This window comes from Lepisma saccharinum, chromosome 1 (genome assembly GCF_977018435.1).
Source record: "Lepisma saccharinum chromosome 1, izLepSacc3.1, whole genome shotgun sequence".
In the NCBI taxonomy this organism is placed as follows: domain Eukaryota; kingdom Metazoa; phylum Arthropoda; class Insecta; order Zygentoma; family Lepismatidae; genus Lepisma; species Lepisma saccharinum.
In genome coordinates this window covers 67,070,838-67,090,365 of record NC_139229.1, presented here as the reverse complement: position 1 = coordinate 67,090,365, position 19,528 = coordinate 67,070,838, and the positions used below count along the sequence as shown (strand labels likewise).

The 19,528-nt window shown below is 37.0% G+C and overlaps 2 protein-coding genes across 6 annotated transcripts in view; one reads left to right on the top strand and one right to left on the bottom strand.

Moving 5' to 3' along the window:
• The window catches only part of Coq7 (ubiquinone biosynthesis protein COQ7, mitochondrial), a 31,897-nt gene that overhangs the window by 378 nt on the left and 11,991 nt on the right, over positions 1-19,528 (top strand). Inside the window, exon 1 of one of the 4 annotated variants that reach the window (XM_083132554.1) lies at positions 2,705-2,755. The exons of the other annotated variants lie outside the window; for them this stretch is intronic. Within the exon in view, the coding sequence (XP_082988680.1) occupies positions 2,753-2,755 (3 nt within the window). The 5' untranslated portion in view covers positions 2,705-2,752. Of the gene's footprint in view, positions 1-2,704; positions 2,756-19,528 lie in introns of those variants that run through there. 4 annotated transcript variants of the gene reach the window in all.
• The window catches only part of shf (WNT inhibitory factor 1), a 37,512-nt gene continuing 31,223 nt past the window's right edge, over positions 13,240-19,528 (bottom strand). For both annotated transcript variants that reach the window (XM_083132531.1, XM_083132541.1), the window contains exon 9: positions 13,240-15,573. In XM_083132531.1, coding sequence (XP_082988657.1) covers positions 15,491-15,573 — 83 coding nt within the window. In that variant the 3' untranslated portion in view covers positions 13,240-15,490. The remainder of the gene's footprint in view (positions 15,574-19,528) is intronic.

The window sequence follows — 19,528 nt, the reverse complement described above, 5'->3', positions numbered from 1 at the left end:
AAAATAACCCTGACGATGTCAACTATCATAATTTAAATGCGTAAAGAAAACTGGGCATCATAATTTGAAAACGTTATCATAAGACAAATAAAAACGATAACGTTATTTTCTCAAATTATCTTTTGCGATATGCTGACATTTTAGGCGTATAAGTAAAATTATGTATTACGCAACTATTGTTATTGTAAATCTTGCTGTGAAAACTACCCACTTGTACTTTAAGTTGTATCCAGGGCCGAATTTCCAACTTCTGCGGTCAGTTCATAAATGTATGGTGATCTATAGTTTCAAAGTGAAGGGGGGATGGTAGGCCCCCAACTAGCGAATTTTTCACAAAACATTTTTCCTCCTAGCCCCAAGGCTAGGCTCCACCAAACATTCCTCTAACAATTTCCATTACAAGCACTGAGTGGTATTATATTTTAAGAATGTTAACAAAAACTTTGTTTATTTTTAAATACATTTTTCATTAATTTATTTAATATTCAAAAATGAAAATTGAATACTCATATTGGTTCTAATCTGATAGTCCCCGGACAGATTTCGGTACTACTTTACTATACCAGAGTCACCTATCAGTGATTTATTTTGCAATTTTTTACATTGCTAACGTACTATTCTGCATTGCGGAACATTTATTTAAGTGAAATAATGAATTTCTAACGAAAATAATGTCTATTTCTTACATTAACGAGTACTTACTATTGTTCCTTATTTCCCACAAACCATCCACGGGTAGTCCCAACAACCATTGACATTAGCCCAAAAATTCACGATAGCCCCACGAACCATCACGGGGACGAGGTATGCCTACTAGGTTAGGTTAGGCCTGTTAGGTTAGGTTCCATTAGCACTCCTTTCGTTCAATTTAGCATATATGGACAATACGGAGCGTATTGTGCTCTCGTGCAGGAAGCAAATGGCGGCAGCAGCAATAGCACGTCGGAAATAGATTTTCGTACAAAACCACATGCATTCGCATTAAAATGGATCAAAACTACATTCCCGAACATCAACAACGCTACAGAAAATGATTTGCATAAGTACTTTCTCCTGTAAATTTGAAGAAATCCGTCTCTGGTATAGTAAAGTGTTACCCAGATTTGTTAAGGGTCAGTTCGGGATATGTGTCTGAGAGCTGACATCACTCATCTTGCTTTTAATTTGCAAATTTTTCTATCATTTTCAGATCAAAAGCATGGGAAGAAATATATGTATTGGTGAATCTCATACGAAAGAAAAAATGGGTAACGGTTCAGATTGTTTTATGATTTTTTCAAATTTTCCTAGCAGAAAGGCTAATCATCATAGAATTTTGGAAATCATTGTCACACAAAATTTGAACCTTCCTTAAAGTAATGAGCACGTTTCGTATTCAAAAAGGAAGTTATTTGTGTTGAAAAAAAAAAAACTTAAAAATTACCAATGGTAATATAATTAAGCCTTGTTTCCATATTAAAAACACTAAGTTGCTGACCAAGGCAGTTTATATAAAGATTAAAAACACTTTACATGTATTGTTTCAACCCTGATACCCTGATACAAATTGAACGTTACATTAAAGTGTTTTTAATCTTCATATAAACTGTCTTCATTGGAAACTGGTTGTTTTTAAAAATTACCTTATGCAAGCATGCGTGCTTCCCATGGTCAAGGTATTCCCAGTTGACAAGCGACAGTAAGTATCATAGATTGATTGATTGATTGATTGATTGATTTAGTTTATTTTACTTCGCGTTTTGTGCCTCTTGGCTAATTTGCGAAGATGAGGATGAGTGATGAAAGGATGAAATTGATGAATGGACATTCACAAACAACCAAGCCCGACCAGGATTCGAACCCGGGACCCTTGGCATCGCAGCGCGATGTGCTAACCGCTAGGCCACAGGGTTGGGCAGTAAGTATCATAGACTAGTGGGAATGAATGTAGAAGTAAATCGGAACCTTAGTAGAATGCATTTAGGGAATATATTTTAGTGCTAAGAGAACCAGACCTGACCTGCCAAACCAAACCACGAAAGCATATATTGAACAAAATCTGAATCACTAAAACTCCACAGAATGTGTTAAGAGACGTAAATTGAAATTGAACCTGTAAAAATTGCATACGTAGCATGATGAAATCGCAATAAAACAAAAGGAACTTGGGCCGGAAAATGTAATATTGCGACACCAATGTCAAAACCACGAATATGCAAATTTTGTTTTTATCACTTAAGTGCTGTTACTGACACTGTTAATAGATTCCTAAATTGTCTATTTTGTTGATTGGTTTCTCCACCACTTTCACCACATTCTGGAAGGAGGGGGGGATACAACCCAACCATGATGAGAAGAACCCTAGCAAACATTGAAAATAGAGCGGACAGTCATTTGTTTTCTTCTCTATTCCCTTTGCTGTGTTGCCATGAATGAGTGAATTAAATTTTTTGGGTGTATCAGCACCCTTCAAAATGTAGAAGGAAAAACCCTTACCTTAAAGTTAAAAAGGAAGTGTAAAGAGCACCTTGACGTAGGTTAAAAGTGCAAGGTTGTAAAGTGACCTGCACAGCATGTACACAACACATTTAAAAAGAAACGATTGACCAAAATGTTTCTCAGAAACTCTGTAAGAGGCCCGCTCTTCTAAAAAAAAAAGAAGAAGAGAGTGAGCTAAAAACATTTCTTTATTTATTTTTCATAGGTGGGCAGGCCATGTGGCATGAATGCGAGAGGAAGGGAAGAGTTTACAGGATTCTTGTTGGGAAACCTGATGGTAAGAGACCAGTAGGTACACCAAGACGAAGATGGAGGGATAATGTTGAGATAGACCTAAAGGAAATTGGTAGGGATGGAAAAGAGTATATAGATCTTGCTCAGGATAGGGACAGATGGAAGGCCTGTGTTGCTGCAGCCATGAACCTTCGGGTTTAAGAAGGCTAGAGAGTTAGTTATTTTCCATTCATTAGAGCATAATGTGTACAAATGTACATGAGGTTGAACAGGCCAAACCATTTACATGAGCAGTATATAATATAAAATTCAAAATGTTAAAACTATTACATAATAACTATGATACATGTTCAACTATATAGTTCTACTGACTATAGTGTCAGTGATTTACCATTAGTTCCAAGTAGTTCACGCTATAAAACTTGTATTTGTCATACAGGCTGTCTGGTCAAAACATAATAAATATCACATGAAATAGATATGTGATATACTGGGCTCGCAAACAATAGTGGAGCATATAACAAAAAAATTAAATACACATTCCAAACACTCACTCCACTTCTCCATTCCATTATAAACTTTTGGAGTTGCAATAGTCTACTACAGTGGAACCCCGATTTTACATTCCCAGATTTTACATTTTCCTGCTTTATACATTCAATCATGATGGTCCCAACATAGCAAAATGTTATAAGATTTTCCTCGATTTTACATTATCCCGCATTTTAAGTTTTTTCAGCTTGGTCCCCTGAAAAACATAAAATCGAGGTTCTACTGTATCTCTTTCAATTGATGCTTTGCCACGGCTTACATTAAGGCCGTACTAAATGCAATTTTATGGTAATTTTTCGATAACAGATGGCAGCACCGTTTGCCATGGCAACCGAGCGCCATGGTGCCAGATCTCCGCGTAATCAAGGCAGATACATACAGGTTGGTCGATAAGGGTACTCGATGTGAGATGGTTAGAGGTGAGTTAGTGGATTACAAAAGAAATAGTAGTAAATCAGGGAAATTGATAATCATGAGATTTTAGTTATATGTTCTTATTAGAGAAATAAGCAATATATCATCAGTGGAAGGTAGTAATAGTCGAAATATTAATATAAAATCCGTTGTTTTATATTAAGTATTTTTTTAATATTTAGAACGCAGAGAAGAAAATGCAATAATAAGTCTAGTTAAATATTAATATAAAATCCGTTGTATTATATTCAGTATTTTTTTTAATATTTAGAACACAGAGAAGAAAATACAATTATAAGTGTAGTTAGTTCAAACACGAAACGGGCCAAGTGAGGACAGTAATTGAAATAATTGAAAACATTTTGTGAATTCGTTTGAAGCAAATGCTGCGTTGACTCAGGCACGTATCCAAGGGGGGCCTCGAGCCCCCACGAAAGTTTTCGGTTTACACTAGATAAAATGGGTCTTTTGGTTTTTGTGTGTGTGAAATAAAATAATGTGACGGAAATTTAAGAAGAGAAATAATTATCGAGATAAGGTAAATTTTTCTATAACTCTGTAATTGATAATAGCACGTATGCAAGGTGGGGATAACGGAGGTAGAGCCCACCCTCAGGAAATATTTCAGTTTACACTAGATAAAGTAGGTTTTTGGCTTCTTGAATAATGTGACGATAATTTGAGGAGAGTAATAATTATCTAGGCAAGACAGAAAATGTTCTATAACCTTTTTATTGATAATAGCATGTATCCAAGATGGGGATCAGGGAGGTTGAGCCCCTCCCCAGGGAAATCTTTCAGTTTACACTTGATAAAATTAGGTTTTTGGCTTCTTGAATAATGTGACGATGGAGAGAAATAATTATCGAGGCAAGAGGGAGAATGTTCTATAACCCTGTTATTGATAATAGCACATACCCAAGGTGGGGATCAGGGAGGGGTGTCGACTCTCCCCCCACCGGGAAATCTTTCAGTTTACAATAGATAAATTAGGTTTTTGGTTTCTTGAAAAATACGACGATAATTTAAGGAGAGAAATAATTATGAAGGCAAGATAGAGAATGTTCCATAACCGTTTTATTGATAATAGCACGTATCCAAGGTGGAGATCAGGAGGTCGAGCTCCCGCAGGAAATCTATCAGTTTACACTGGATAAATTAGTTTTTTGGCTTCTTGAATAATGTGACGATAATTTAAGGAGCGTAATTATCGAGGCAAGACGGAGAATGTTATATAACCCTTTTGTTGAGTAAACTTTTATTGCGTTTTCATTGTTGTTGTCGCAGCGAGCACGATCATTGTGTAAAGATTTGTCATCATTTAGAAGCTGCACAACAAAGCCTGCCACGAGTAGGACGATTCTTTGTATTATTTATTATTTGGAAAGCGGAAAAGGAAACATTCTTAAATAAGAGGTGGAGTCGAACTACTGGTAACATTAACGAAAGGTTTTATCTGCGGAACATTCTAGAATATAATGAAGACCAGGCTTCAATTTCCCGGTTGATCAGTGCAACAGAATCTGTTAGTAATTCGAAAATGAAGAGGACTAGACATGCAATTTCCTGTAAACTACAGAAGTCAACTTCTAGTTCCAGTTCGTGTCCAAAGTTGAAGATATTGCCGACTAGGAGCCTGAGTGTAGTGCTACTTCGGGGCATGAGCCGAAGAGATCGAAGGTCTCTAAAGTGAACATTTCACGAGTACCGGATATTGGGGCAGTTTATTAAGACATAAATAAGTTGCACAGATCAACTGTAATTTTATTTCTGCCCGGGCCAAATTTCGTGTATGCAGTCCGAGACTTTCATGGGATAAAAATAACTTTTATTTAAGCCAACTGGGTTTGACACACACTCAAACACTTAACTACTAGAAAGGGACAGCCGAAAATTTTATGAATGTCAAGAAGAGAAAGCAGGAAGATGTTGCATATGTAGATATTTTAGCGGAATTTTCAGGCTCTGCCAGGACCCAAACCAGGGTCTCTGGTATGTCGTGCCGTTGCCATACTGGCATGTGCAGGATTTTCGAAGGGGGGGGGGGTACGTATACTCTTTTCGGTAGTCAGTCCTCATTTTACCATCTTTCTCTGCTTTTAACCTTCATTTTTTTTTTAGAAATACTGGGCCAAAGGAGGGTTATGACCCCCACCAACACTCACTCCCTTGGGCACGCCACTGGAGATAAATGAGTGAGCATTTTATCATATTGGAAGACGAAACATTAGATGTGTTGGGAACGGAAGGGTTTTCATTGTGCATTAATTGTTTCTCGATCCAGCTGTATTCGAGAAGATTTCCTTTGTTTCGTGCCAATATATGACAAGACTGCGGAAGCTGTGACGGACAATTTCGAACACTTGCGAGTGCTTAGGCCTGAATATGCACAATTTTGTGGGTTTCAGCTTGTATAAGAGCTGCAACATGGGAAGACAAGACACATTAGTGGTGTTCAGGCTCGAATCAGGGAGAAATACTCGAAAACTGTGTGCGTCCAGTTCGCAGCCCACAGTTTGAATCTCGCATTGTCGAGTGGATTGTCCATCCATTGTGTAACAGCTTCGTGAAAACACTCAGACACCAAAGCTGTTTTGATGCCTGATGAGAAGAAACGGACAAACACGTTGTGATAAAAATGGCAGCCTTAAATGGTGGCTACTATTTAGTTGCTTCCCATTTTTTTGCCTCCGCACTATGGCCTCCTAATGCTAGGCCTTGTCTGCCAAGAGAAAGTAAACTTTCCTTGCCCCCCCCCCCCCCATTTTGCCACCAAAGGGCACCACTGGCCTTAAACATACACTTGTGAGTTTATATCTATACCCCTTAAAAATATATTGTTCAGCCCCCCCCCCCCCCGAAAGTAATTTCTGGATACGTGCCTGCGTTGACTGTACACTTCATTTTGTATGCTGGTACTTTCTACCATTGATTGGAGACTTTATACTCTGTCCCGACTATTTCTGCTGCAGCAAGGCTGCACATAGCGGCAGAGAAGGGGGGGGGGGGGATCGAGTGGGCAGAGCGAAGCAGTACACGATGCTGCGAAAGCTAGTAACTACAGCCGCTTTCACCCGTTCCACGCAATCCCGTTCCCTCTCACGTGTTCATTGGTAGAACCGTCTCGCGTCACTACTTGCGTAGAGACTTGTTTTCGTTCGTTTGCTCCAGCGAAGTTCTTTTCTTGTGTATGGAGTGACCGTTCAAAATATTCTTGGGTAGAACACAACGCAACGCACCGTGATTTCATTGTTGAAACACCATTTTCCGCACCCTGTATTAGTAAAATGAAATTAAAGATAAAACACATTTTCAATTTTTTCAATTATAAACATTGTTGAAAAATGCTTAAAAGTAGTAATGTTAATTTTTCCACAAGGCCATAAATTTCAGTTTCTTAATGTATTTTTCTTGCAGAATTCCAATTGATACAAAAAAATGTTCCATTTTCTCAGGATGACGATAAGACCAAATAATCTTTTAGTTTATAATATTTTCGGGTATATTAAAACCTGCAAAAGTTCTTATTCACAATATTGGAAGAAAACTGAAGATGGAAATTCAAAAAACATTAAAATCATGACTTTTTATACTTTTATAGTATAAAAAAATATATACATAAAAACGTAACGTTTCCACCCTCTAACAAGGTCTTCTTCAGACGAATATACACAATTGAGGATGGAAACGTTACGTTTTTATGCATATTTTTTTATACTATAAAAGTTTTCCATGGTCAGCATTTTAATGTTTTATTAACATGGAAACAAGGCTTAACAGTGTTACAATGGAAATTAAAGCCCAAATTACTATACTATAAGAAAATTATTTATTTGAAAACCTTGAATTGATGTTTTAAGTCCTTTTTATGCACAGATAGGCTAATCAGGACTGGACCTACAGTTTAAAGTGCGATCCGAACCACTGTGTAATGCACGTCCACCATGTATCGAACCTCTTGAGTACAAGGCGACGACGTTACCACTACGCCATCGGGGAGGCTTTTATTTGAAAACGGGAATAAAGGTAAACGAGCAGCAGAGTGATTATGTGTTTGTTTCATAATACTTAAGTACAATTTTACACAAGTTGCCTCCGCACAATGTCCAAAGTCCTGTTTCACAGTTCTTCACGAATTATACTGGTTTGTTCTGCAGCAGTCTTTGGAAGTAACAGTAACATTTTCGTGTAACAGTAACTGTAAACTACTTACTTTATTAAATTAGTACCTGAAATTCAGTTATTTTTCCACCTAACTAGTAACTAAATTGAAAGTTAGTTGTACACTCCTGTTCACATAAAGTGTCACTCTTTATAGGGTCGAACGGTTGAAGTATGTACCAATTGATCTGAACAGAAGTGTACAATTACTATTTTTTTCGCATAGAAAGGAATTTTCTTTTGTTCCATTTTTACAATTTGTTGAATCATATCCTCGCCTGAAACAATGGATTAAAATCGTGAGAGCATGAGAACAATCTTATTTTTTTGCCAAAAACCAGAATGTATCTCTTCCAAGCGTATTTTAATTATAATAATTTCGACATAAGGCTATATAATCTCCAACAATCCTCATTGGTATACCACAGTTCAACAGTAATTCTGAATAATATATTGTTTGCTCAACAAAAATACAATAAAATATTATTTTTTCATCTTTATTGCCTCTGTATTTACATATAAAATATATTAACTTAGTTATAATTATATGGTTGATTCCTTTAGTTTATTTTACTACGCTTTTCTGCCATTTTTGTCTAATCAGAAAGATGAGAACGAGTGATAATATGATGAAACTTATGAAGGATCACATACAAAGAATATCCATGCCGGGATTCGTACCAGAGACTCCTAGCGTCGTAACTCGCTGTTTTAACCACTCCAACACGGAGACAAGCAGTTATAATTATATATGAAACTTAATGCCAAGTTGTTGGTGGTCGTCTGTGATGAAATTAATAGTGCGCTTGCATTTCATGTTCTGAACCATGTCTTAAAAGATACAACTAATCTAGAATAAAGTAATAATTACAATGATTGTAATAGTAACTAAATTAGATACTTTTTAAAGCAACAGTAATTATAACTGAATTAATTTATCAAGTGATTAACTTTAAATTACTTTTGAAAAGTAACTTTCCAAACACTGTTGATATCTTAGAGTTCAGCATTACTCAGATAAGAATTGTAAGAAAAGTTTTCTAAGATACAATATGGTAATAATTACCATTAGAATAAAATTCAAATCTGGATATACGTATAAATTCACATTAACATTTTTGTTTCAATGTAACTTCATTCTCCTTCTTGCTCATCCTGCAAAACATTATGTCGTTCTTTTAGAGATACGTATGCTTCTTGCTGTCTTGTAATCATCATCCCATTCAGAAAGCAATGATGGGCAAATACCCTTAAAAATTGGAACTAGCAAAAATTTCAAGGAATGTGTGCTATAACTTGACAGACAAGACACACACGTTATACCATTCCCATTATTTTCAGTTTCTCTAATATACCGTTCCCAATTGCTGACTACTTGCAACCAGATATTAAGAAGTCTTGCAACATAATTTCTTGAGTATATTTTGGACTCTTGATATCTTGTAAACCATCACCATTCAACCATGTATCTGCAAATTGTGTACAGGTCAAACAATCCACAAAGACGATTTTGATTCCATAGAAGCATATCCACAAACTTCTACGGTATTGGGTTGCCATTGTTTGTCAAATCTGTTGTCCTTTTTATAAATTTCAAGGTATTCTTAGAAGACATATCAAATGGATTCTCAAATGTTCATCTGCAAAAGGAGCAAATAAAAATATTGTTAATATGGTGTATGAGACTATGAACTTAACAAAGATGAAAAAAAAAATTCATTACATTGTTACAACTTGAGACAAGTTGAGTTAATAATAAAATGAAAACAACTTAGAGATGTTGTGTAAGTGGATGTGAATATAATTGATCTAAACTACACCATAATTATTAAAGGTTTGATTCACTATATCAGCTCAGATTCAGATCTATCTTTACAGTGCATGTTAAATATGACTTGGACTTCAGTAGGTTATTGAATCAAATATTCGTAACATAATCAGAACAGATTATGATTTCTCTGAAAATCAATCAATCTTACCCACAAATAAATGATTGGCTTTGCACTTGTAAAATATGTAAACTAGTAAACTTTCCTAATCTATACTAATTTGTAAATTCTCAGTAAACACGCAAACTATTGTTTGGTAGACTGTTAGGACTTTACTGTTTTAACTGTTAGGTTGTACGTGTACTTTTACACTTTAAATACATAAAGCTTGAACTTATTGGAAATGCTGCACTACCATTACAAGGCGTTCAAAATTATGAAAGAACGAGAAAACCGAAGAGTTTTATACAGTTTACTAAACCGGTTTTCTGACCTGATTCTGTGAAAGAAGATAACAGAACGTTGTCCAGAATTTTAATATTAAAATATATTAAAAACTTACGTTTTGCGAGTATCTATACTGCTTCTGCTTCTGTACTTGGATACTCGCAAAACGTAAGTTTTTAATATATTTTAATATTATAATTGTGAGTAATTTGCACAACTTTCATCATGAATTTGTCCAGAATTTGCACAAAATTCGGGGATCTCACATTAAATCTATTCCAATCCAACCTAACTTAGCTTAACCTACTTAATGCATTTAACACTTGTGATATATATATATATATAAAGGAGAAAAATCTTGTTCAAAACAGGCCAGAAACGACTTGTTCCAACCATGTACAAGGGCAAAGTGAAACTATAATGAACGACTGATTTGTAATACAAATTCCGATGTAAGTATGTACTTTTCAATAGCACCAGTGAAATACGAAAATAATCTCATCTCACAGGAACGATAGTAGAGCATTTTGTGCAATATCGATTTAATGCCAGAATATAATCTATATCAAGGTATTTCATGCTCTAGTAATAATCACAAAACTGTAATATCTTCATTATGTCTAATTGAAAATAACATTTTCTTCTGATTTTACATTGCAAAGATTTATCAACTTCGTTTGTAAGGAAAAAATGCATGCTGCGTTGAAAATGTAGACATGTCGAAGCGATATTCTCACAGAAATTATATGGGAAGGTATTTCCTCAACATGTAAATAAATCATACATTCTGCATCACTCTTGCATATTGCAAACGTTTTGCTTTTGATGGATTAAGCAACAAGCATTTAAATATAAGACTTACCTTTCCGTTTTTTCCGACGTTTCCTTCTTCCAACATTTACTGGATTCGTTATTCTCTGGTAACTTGGTTTAACTTTCACAATTTCGAAGCACTTGCATTGATCATATCGTTAGAAAGCGCAGAGTGAAATCTCGGCAACAGTGTTGGCTAAAATCTGCACCACGGAGTATATTGCGACGAAACGCCACTTCAAAAATTTTAATGATAAGCATTACTCTCTGGAGGTACGAAATGTTTTCATTTTTTCACATAGTATTTCAGATGCTTGCGGGAAGAACATGTGATCTTTGTTTCACCACGAAATCTTCATTACTAGTCATAAAAGATAAAAAAATGCACCGGTATTGGACAAAACTACCACTTCAGCGCCATCTGTACGCAGAAGTTTGAACATGACGGAGGCCTTTTATTTTCTGTTATTTACTTAAATATCATTAATCGTAACAAAATTATAAGGTTCACATGTTCTAGTGAATAAAATAATCTTTTATATCGGAAAATGTCTTCCTTACCGAATCTATATTAGTTGTACGCTCATCCATTGAAATTTGGGCCTATGCTTTAACATGGCTTTAGAACCCCCTTAAATGTGTGTTGCAAAAGATTGATTGATTTGAAGTTTTAAGTCCACTTTATGCACAATAAGGCTAATCGGGACTGGGCCTACAGTTTAAAGTGGGATCCGAACCACTATGTGCCTCCAACGGGTATCGAACCTGGACCCCTTGATGTGTATTGCAAAAGAACATAATTGAAAACTGTCTTTTTTTTTAACCTACTGCCTGCGAGGTAAGTTGGCCCAATGAGGTCGTAATTTTACATGAAGCTTGTATTTATCAACATAATGAATGCAACAAAGCAAAAAATAGTAGTTTTATTAGTTACCAGACACTAGTGAGTCATGTTAACTGGACTAGTAAATTTTCACCAAAATTTCACAAAGTTATAATTAGGCTGAGGAATGATAGGCATTAAAACTTCATGAATATTAATAGAACATTTCCCTATTTGACACACTCGTAAAAATAGGGAACAGTAGGTGCTATAAAACTTTTTCCATCTAGGGAAGAAAAAGGTATTTTGTAAGATGCACATTGGAGTTACATTAAATACAGCAAGTAACACTTGCTACATCTCTCTAATAAATGAGTTGTTCGAGCTTTGTTCTTTCCTTCAGTTGATATGTAGGCCATTTTCGCTTTTTGAAGATCTGCCCTGAGCTGCAGTGTTTCATATAGCTAGCCCAGTTAAATTACTTTGCTCAATGCAGAAAGATGCCATAGTGTTCACATGTTCCAATGGCAATGGGAAGTTTATATAATGGACTTTATAAGCTTAGACAGAGTTTGAAGTTGTGGAAATTGTTAGTGTTAGAACATTGATAGGAACGACCAGGGTTAAAAACTACTCTTTGGTAATGAGGTATCATTTCGTGACTAATTGATAATACAACTCATTATCAAAACATCAGATGCAAAACACCACTGTATAACGGAAACGTGCATTATTGCACTTTTAAAACCACAAGTCCAGCACTGTGGAGCCATGGGGTCTAAGGCATCAGGGTTCTGGGTACAGGACAGATGCTGGTTCGAGTTTCCTGGGGGAAGTGTAACAACTTTTCTCCTTAGACTTCGGCCTATGTATGGGGCCGGTGGCTGCCCACCATCGTGAGGAAATTGGGAAGCTATGACTGGGGGTTTGTTGTGCTGACCACACGTCACCCTGTAACTGATTGGATGATCACCCACCATAGCAGGTGGGAGTGAGGCTGGCAGTCCGATAGGCCCTGGCCCTCATGGGCTGCTGTTAAGAACCACAAGAATGAATAAATGTATTTAAAACATTTTTTTCCATTCACATTTGTAGTTGCAATTAGGTTAGCAAAGTATAATATTTGTTATCCCAAGCAATGTAAAGGAAATTATCAACGTTCATAATACCATAAAAATTAATCACAATTTATAAGTTAATACATCCGACAGCAAAGATGATAGTTGGCAAATTGTCCATCGCTATTTTCGATCTTTTCTATTCTACATCTTGTGCTGTTTTAAAGAATGGAATTCTGTCCAATGCGAAACAAATGTTGTCCTCTGCTCAAGGACATTTTTATTTCAATTTATGATCATCACATTGTTCAAAACAGACTGGAGAAAAAATGGCAATGGACAATGAATCTACCATTTCGTTTGCCGTATATGTTTATGAATTGATTGAGACAATACTCATGGGTATGAGGTTTCAAGCAAATAAAGAAGCAGATTCTGTAAATTAAACACTCAAATTTGATTTCTAAATAATTTTTATTTACATGGCAACAAGAAAAATTACTAAAAATTCACATTTTTTACACACATACAAATCTTTGTAAAAATTTTCTGAATTGGCAAGTTATATATATAAAAAAATCTAAATATGGCAACTGTTACGATAGTGGCATTTATTGTTGTAATCATTGCTGAACATGACAGCAGTCAATTAAAAGTTTCCAGGTTTTAACTTCCTGATACAGAGTGCCTTCAAAGTGACTTTAGACTGGCATACCAATGACAATCCTATTGTTCATATGGCACTATGGATTTCATTCTACAACAAACCGTCTAGATCATAATGTACAACAGAGTAATACTGGGTGTCCCAGAAGTCTTTCCCTGATTACAAACTTTATTCATATCCGCTATATGCAATGTAGAGATGTGAAAGTAGTGCCAAAATGTTGGAAAACCAACCAAGTTTTTTTGTTGCAGGTTTCAATAATGTGGCTGTAGTGTAGCAGTGTCAGTGCCAAGGGATCCGGAATTAATGCTCTTGACATCGGGTGGCATCTTTCCATACAATGTTTCTTGGACTAGACAGGATTTGGGAATGAAGATAAATTCCATTTTTTAAATACCAACTTACTGATGGCAGATATTCTAGAAGAAAGAATTCTGTACATTTGAAAGTTCCTCTGCACTGTTATTGGTGACCAGGTCTCGTGATACCAGAGGACATGCTGAGCTTTTTCCTGATTTGTGAACATTTCCGGTTTTCTGGCACTACACTACAGCCACGTTACTCAAACCTGCAGCAAAAAAACTTGGTTAGTTTTCCAACATTTTGGCACCACTATCACATCTCTACCTTGTATATAGCGGATATGAATAAAGTTTGTAATCAGGGAAAGACTTCTGGGACACCCTGTATAACTGTACTGTTAGTGTTTATATGTTTTAGCAGTAGGTCACAACTCAAATCTTACAAAATTGATCCTTGTCATCCTTGAGTGTAAATGTAAAGGGAAAAATATGTATTATAGAACAGTGTGTTTACAATTTTGTAAAAATAAAATTCCATGACATTTCCAGGTTTTCAAGTCCAAGGCATTAGGGCAATTCACATGCGGTTAAGAAGGTCACTACATTTGAAATAAACACTACACTCAGAATCCCACTTAACCAAGTTAAAAGTAATAACAAGATGAAAAACTGAACAAAAATTAACTATTGGATATGGGCATCAGGAGTGAGCTTTTCTGTAATAGTTCCATAGCTTAAGTAATACATAATTATAATACAATTTTGTCATATTTGTATTAATCCTAATATCAAACACAACCCAAAAATTGCAACAAAAAAGCAGTACGTGCAATTTCTACTATAACTACCGGTGATACTCAGTATAACAAACTGAAGCATAGTTTGTCCACAAGAAATTTGAAACTTCTTGCTTGTCCCTTTTTGTTCATAAACCTACTTCTAGTGCACTACAAAAAACATGTTGATTTTTTCAGAAAAAGTAAATTCCCTGACTTTTCCAGACTCGTAAGAACCCTATTGAATGAAGCGCAAAATGTGTATTTGTTGCTTCAAATTATGTTTTACAGCATTTACATTCACAGAACGGGAATAATATTGATTTTGTATTTCATGTACATGAGAGTTTCTGTAGTATCACTGGATAGTCTCATGTGGACAATAAAAAATAGATCAGATTAATTTTTTTTACTCTTGAGAAAGATTTTCACTAAAATGTTGAGAATGTTTTTAAAAAATTGTAAGTTAATCACATATGTTACTTCAAAATGTTTCATGTTTAGGAATTCTTAGTAATTTACATCAAGGCTCATCTCATGATTGAAACAAAATTATAAGCTTCAGATCACATAAAATGTGGTTTAAAATAGACTTTTTTTTTTTTAATGTTGAATAGATCCTGTACATCCAAAATCAGCTTTAATTTGTATCACAATAAATACAGGAAACTCTCAGCTTTGAAGGCACACTGCAGGAAACTTGATGTAAAGGATGCAAATATACTTGCACTTGGTTTGTAAAATTAAAGCCTCAATATATTCATATTTGGCCATCTCGACAATGCATGACCAATGCCATTATCACATGTAAGTAAACATGAAAAGCTGTCATGCAAGTTTGGTCTGTTAAATTATCATACTTTCAGTTAAGCTTGCAAGTTACCTAGCACCAAAATGTAGTTATCACTGGCAAATCAGGAATTGTTAGCATTACATGAAATTACGGAACTTCAATATCTGCAGCAGTTGGTTGTCAAACGTAGTAGCAATCCTCTGTCATGTATTGCTCCTAGTTCCATGAACATCTCGAATTCTCCTCTTATTCTCCTGTTCCCCCCTCTTTTGCACACGAGGTGTCTCTGAAAGAAAGATACGTAAATTATATAGGGCTGAGCTGATTAAGAAAATGCTTACCTGATCCTTCTTGAGGAGAAGGATACCAATATATATATATATATATATATATACAGGGTGGTGCAAAATTCCGTTTACAACGCTTGGGAGGTGAATCGCCAAGTAAAAACAAGGAAAAAATGCCATGTGAAAAAATGTCGAAATTGGCACCGTTTGCGAGTGACAGGCGTGCGAAAATCGCCTCACCCCATGTGTAAAGTACAATAACTCAAGAAGGAAGAAAGATGGTAATGTCGGATTAAAATAATACAAAGAAAGTCGTGCCTGACGAATACAATGGTGCAGCAATTGAGGCCCAGTGTAAATTGCGCGAGGGGACTCTCAAAGAAAGTGGGGAATCCCCTGATGGAAAATATAGAAAATTTACTACTATTTTCTACATAACGTTAATGTTGAGATCGGAATGTAGGCAGTAAAAATGACGACGTATGTTCACATGTTCCACTACTGCTGGGACACCGTCCCACACTCGGGAAATAGGAAATTGACCCGATAATGACGCTATGCCGTCAGATTACGCTGAGATTGATTTCAGCTAATTGATACAGAAAGCCCCACTAGAGACGCTGGAACTGTAGGTCACCTGTTACGTATTAGCGTTGGTGGATACTACATACAGAGTGTAGTCGACCGTTGTTCTTCATGTCTGTTCTGCGTGTCGCAGCGTGGAGTTTAGTCTGGTTGAATTGCGCCAAGGAATATTGTACGTAGAGTACGTATTCCCGTGTTCTTTCTCGGTTTGCAACAACTGCGTGGACCTGTGTGGCATTACGTGGGTGCTAATAACGGTAGTTGTGATCCGTCACTCGGAGGGAAAGTGCCCCTGTTGCTGGGCAGTTCTCGAACAGGACAATGGCGGAGTACTCTACCCACGAGCTTGCTGATATGCATCTCGTTTGTGGAGAGGCAAACCGAAACAGCCGTGAAGCACGGCGTTCGTATCACGAACGTTTTCCCAATAGCCAGTTACCAGCACATGCACTCTTTCAAAGACTTGATGCTCAACTGCGTGAAAATGGATCTCTACTACCCCGTAGGTGGGATTGTGGAAGACCCCGCACTGTGCAATTTGAAGAGGACGTGTTGCGGGCGCGATACGAGACCGTCCTGGCACCAGCACACGTGTCATTGCTCGTACGCCACAAACTCACCATAGCAATGTGTTCCGCGTTCTTCAGGAGGAGGGATTGCACACATACAAATTGCATAAGGTGCACTACATACTGCCCACGGACTTTCCCCTACGCATGGATTTCTGCCAATGGTACGTGCAAGAAACTCTTGCCATTCCAGATTTCCCAACAATAGTTTTGTGGACCGATGAGGCAATGTTCACCAGGGACGGCATGTTCAATAGCCACAACAGCCACGTCTGGGATATGGACAATCCGCATGCAATCATTGTGCGCCATCATCAACATAGGTTCGCAGTGAATGTGTGGCGTGCCGTAGAAGGTGACCACTTGATAGGCCCGTACATTTTGCACTCTACTTTGTGTGGTGGGAATTATCGGGTATTTCTACATGACGTATTTATTACCCGAACTTTTGGAAAACGTGCCACTGGCAGGTAGACAACGTATCTGGTTTCAACACGACGGCGCCCCCGCACATTTCGACCGGGGAGCCAGGGCCTTACTCGGCGATCGTTGACTTCGCAGGGGTGGACCTTTACCGTGGCCACCTCATTCCTCCGACCTCACACCACTGGATTTGTTTGTATGGGGAGAAATGAAAAGGCTCGTGTATGAAACCCCTGTGGAAAGTGCTCAGGACGTCGTTGCTCGTGTTAGTGCCGCTGCTGGGACAATTGGTGACATGCCAGAGGTATTTGACCGTACCAGACAATCAGTGCTTCGCTGATGCCATCTTTGTCTTGAAGTCAATAGCGGACATTTTCAACAACGTCTCTGAGTATACCGGTGATTGTGAGTCCCTATCAGCACCTCATAGTGCTGGAGATCGCTGTACTTCATACCATCGATCTGCATGTGCGGAGGTTGTTCGCTTCTCAATGGAATCCCTTCAAGATGAGCTGTGCCTGGAAATGTTACATGCCATTGTGTGCGTTTTCTAGCCATTCTACGTCTTCATTCCTTCGAGAATTACCCACTTTCTTTGGGGAGCTCTCTTGTAGTATGTACAGCCTGACGTCATGTAGCCATTGTTTAACTTTTGTTTTTCGTACTGCAAAGTAGTGTGTCAACATTAAGGGATTGAAAACATTTTTTTTATGATTTTCCGGTATTTTTTTCCATTTGGGACGGTGTCCCAGCCGTAGTGGGACATGTGGACATACGTCGTCATTTTTTACTGCCTACATTCCGATCTCAACATTATGTTGAAAATAGTAGTAAATTTCCTATATTTTCCATCAGGGGATTCCCCACTTTCTTTGAGAATCCCCTTGCGCAATTTACACTGGGCTTCAATTGCTGCACCATTGTATTCGTCAGACACGACTTTCTTTGTATTATTTTAATCCGACATTGATACCTTTCTTCCTTCTTGAGTTATTGTACTTTACACATGGTGTGAGGCGATTTTCGCACGCCTGTCACTCGCAAACGGTGCCGATTTCGACATTTTTCCACATGGCATTTTTTCCTTGTTTCTACTTGGCGATTCACCTCCCAAGCGTTGTAAACGGAATTTTGCACCACCCTCTCTCTCTCTCTCTCTCTCTCTCTCTCTCTCTCTCTCTCTCTCTCTCTCTCTCTCTCTCTCTCTCTCTCTCTCTCTCTCTCTCTCTCTCTCTCTCTCTCTCTGTGTGTGTGTGTGTGTGTGTGTGTGTGTGTGTGTGTGTGTGTGTGTGGCCTCGACAAGTATGCAAGTTTTAGCCTTTAATGGTTACGCAACCAGCACTGCTCGATGTAGTGGTTGAGCTATGAGTTTCCAATGCATGTTACACCTAACTATATGCCATGATGAGCTTAACATAATCACAACAACTTTATACAGTAACACTGGCTTTATCGGTATTCAGACATGGTCATTCAAAATATTTTAACTTCACTTCATAGATGGGATTATTGTGACAAAATTGTGTACTACAGTCATAAATCTGAATCAATACTATAGGCTTTTTCATTCCAGATGCATCTGTCTAACCTTTACTACATAGATCATGTTTAATTTTTGCATTACATTAGAATTTACATCGTAGGTTACATAGGTAGCTATTTCACATATAAATTTCTATGCTCTTAGAGCTCGTAGTCCTTCAAATTGTTGTATACAAAAGAAATAGTACGATTCACCTTTCTATACAAAGTTCTAAAGGTATAATTGCACAAATGATCAAAAATTCACTCAAAGAATTTACTACATTTTTGGGTCTTTAAAGTATCACAAGAAGCTTTCTTGTGTCAAACTACAATGTATATTTTATCAAGCCTTTGGCTGATTAGGTCTTAATGTTCAAACTTGGTCACTAACACTTGTATAAGTGTTGATTCAAGTCAATTTCAAGTCCCGATGTCCTATATCATGAATGGATTCTTATGGATTACTTTTTCTCTGAAAATGTGGTCTGCACGGCCTTGTGCAATCCATGACAATAAAAAACATACATTACCAGTTTTCACTAGTTGCTGTTCACCTCAACTTGACTCAAGAATCACATTACATCATAAGATCTGCCTAATCAAGCTTCAAAAGAACTTCATTTGGTAATTGAAAGGTGTACTTTTATCGAAAAAGTACGAAATGCTATGAAGCATTCCTATAAGATGTCCGCCAACTCACATCTTAAGGGACTAGACATTCAATCAATTCTAGCCCTCTAGTGCAAAATACAAAAATTACGTTTTTTTAGCATGAACCAAGCCAAAACTTTTAGCTGGACAACAAAAGTAATTAAAATTAATTGTTATCTGAATTTTGAGAATATGTATGTAA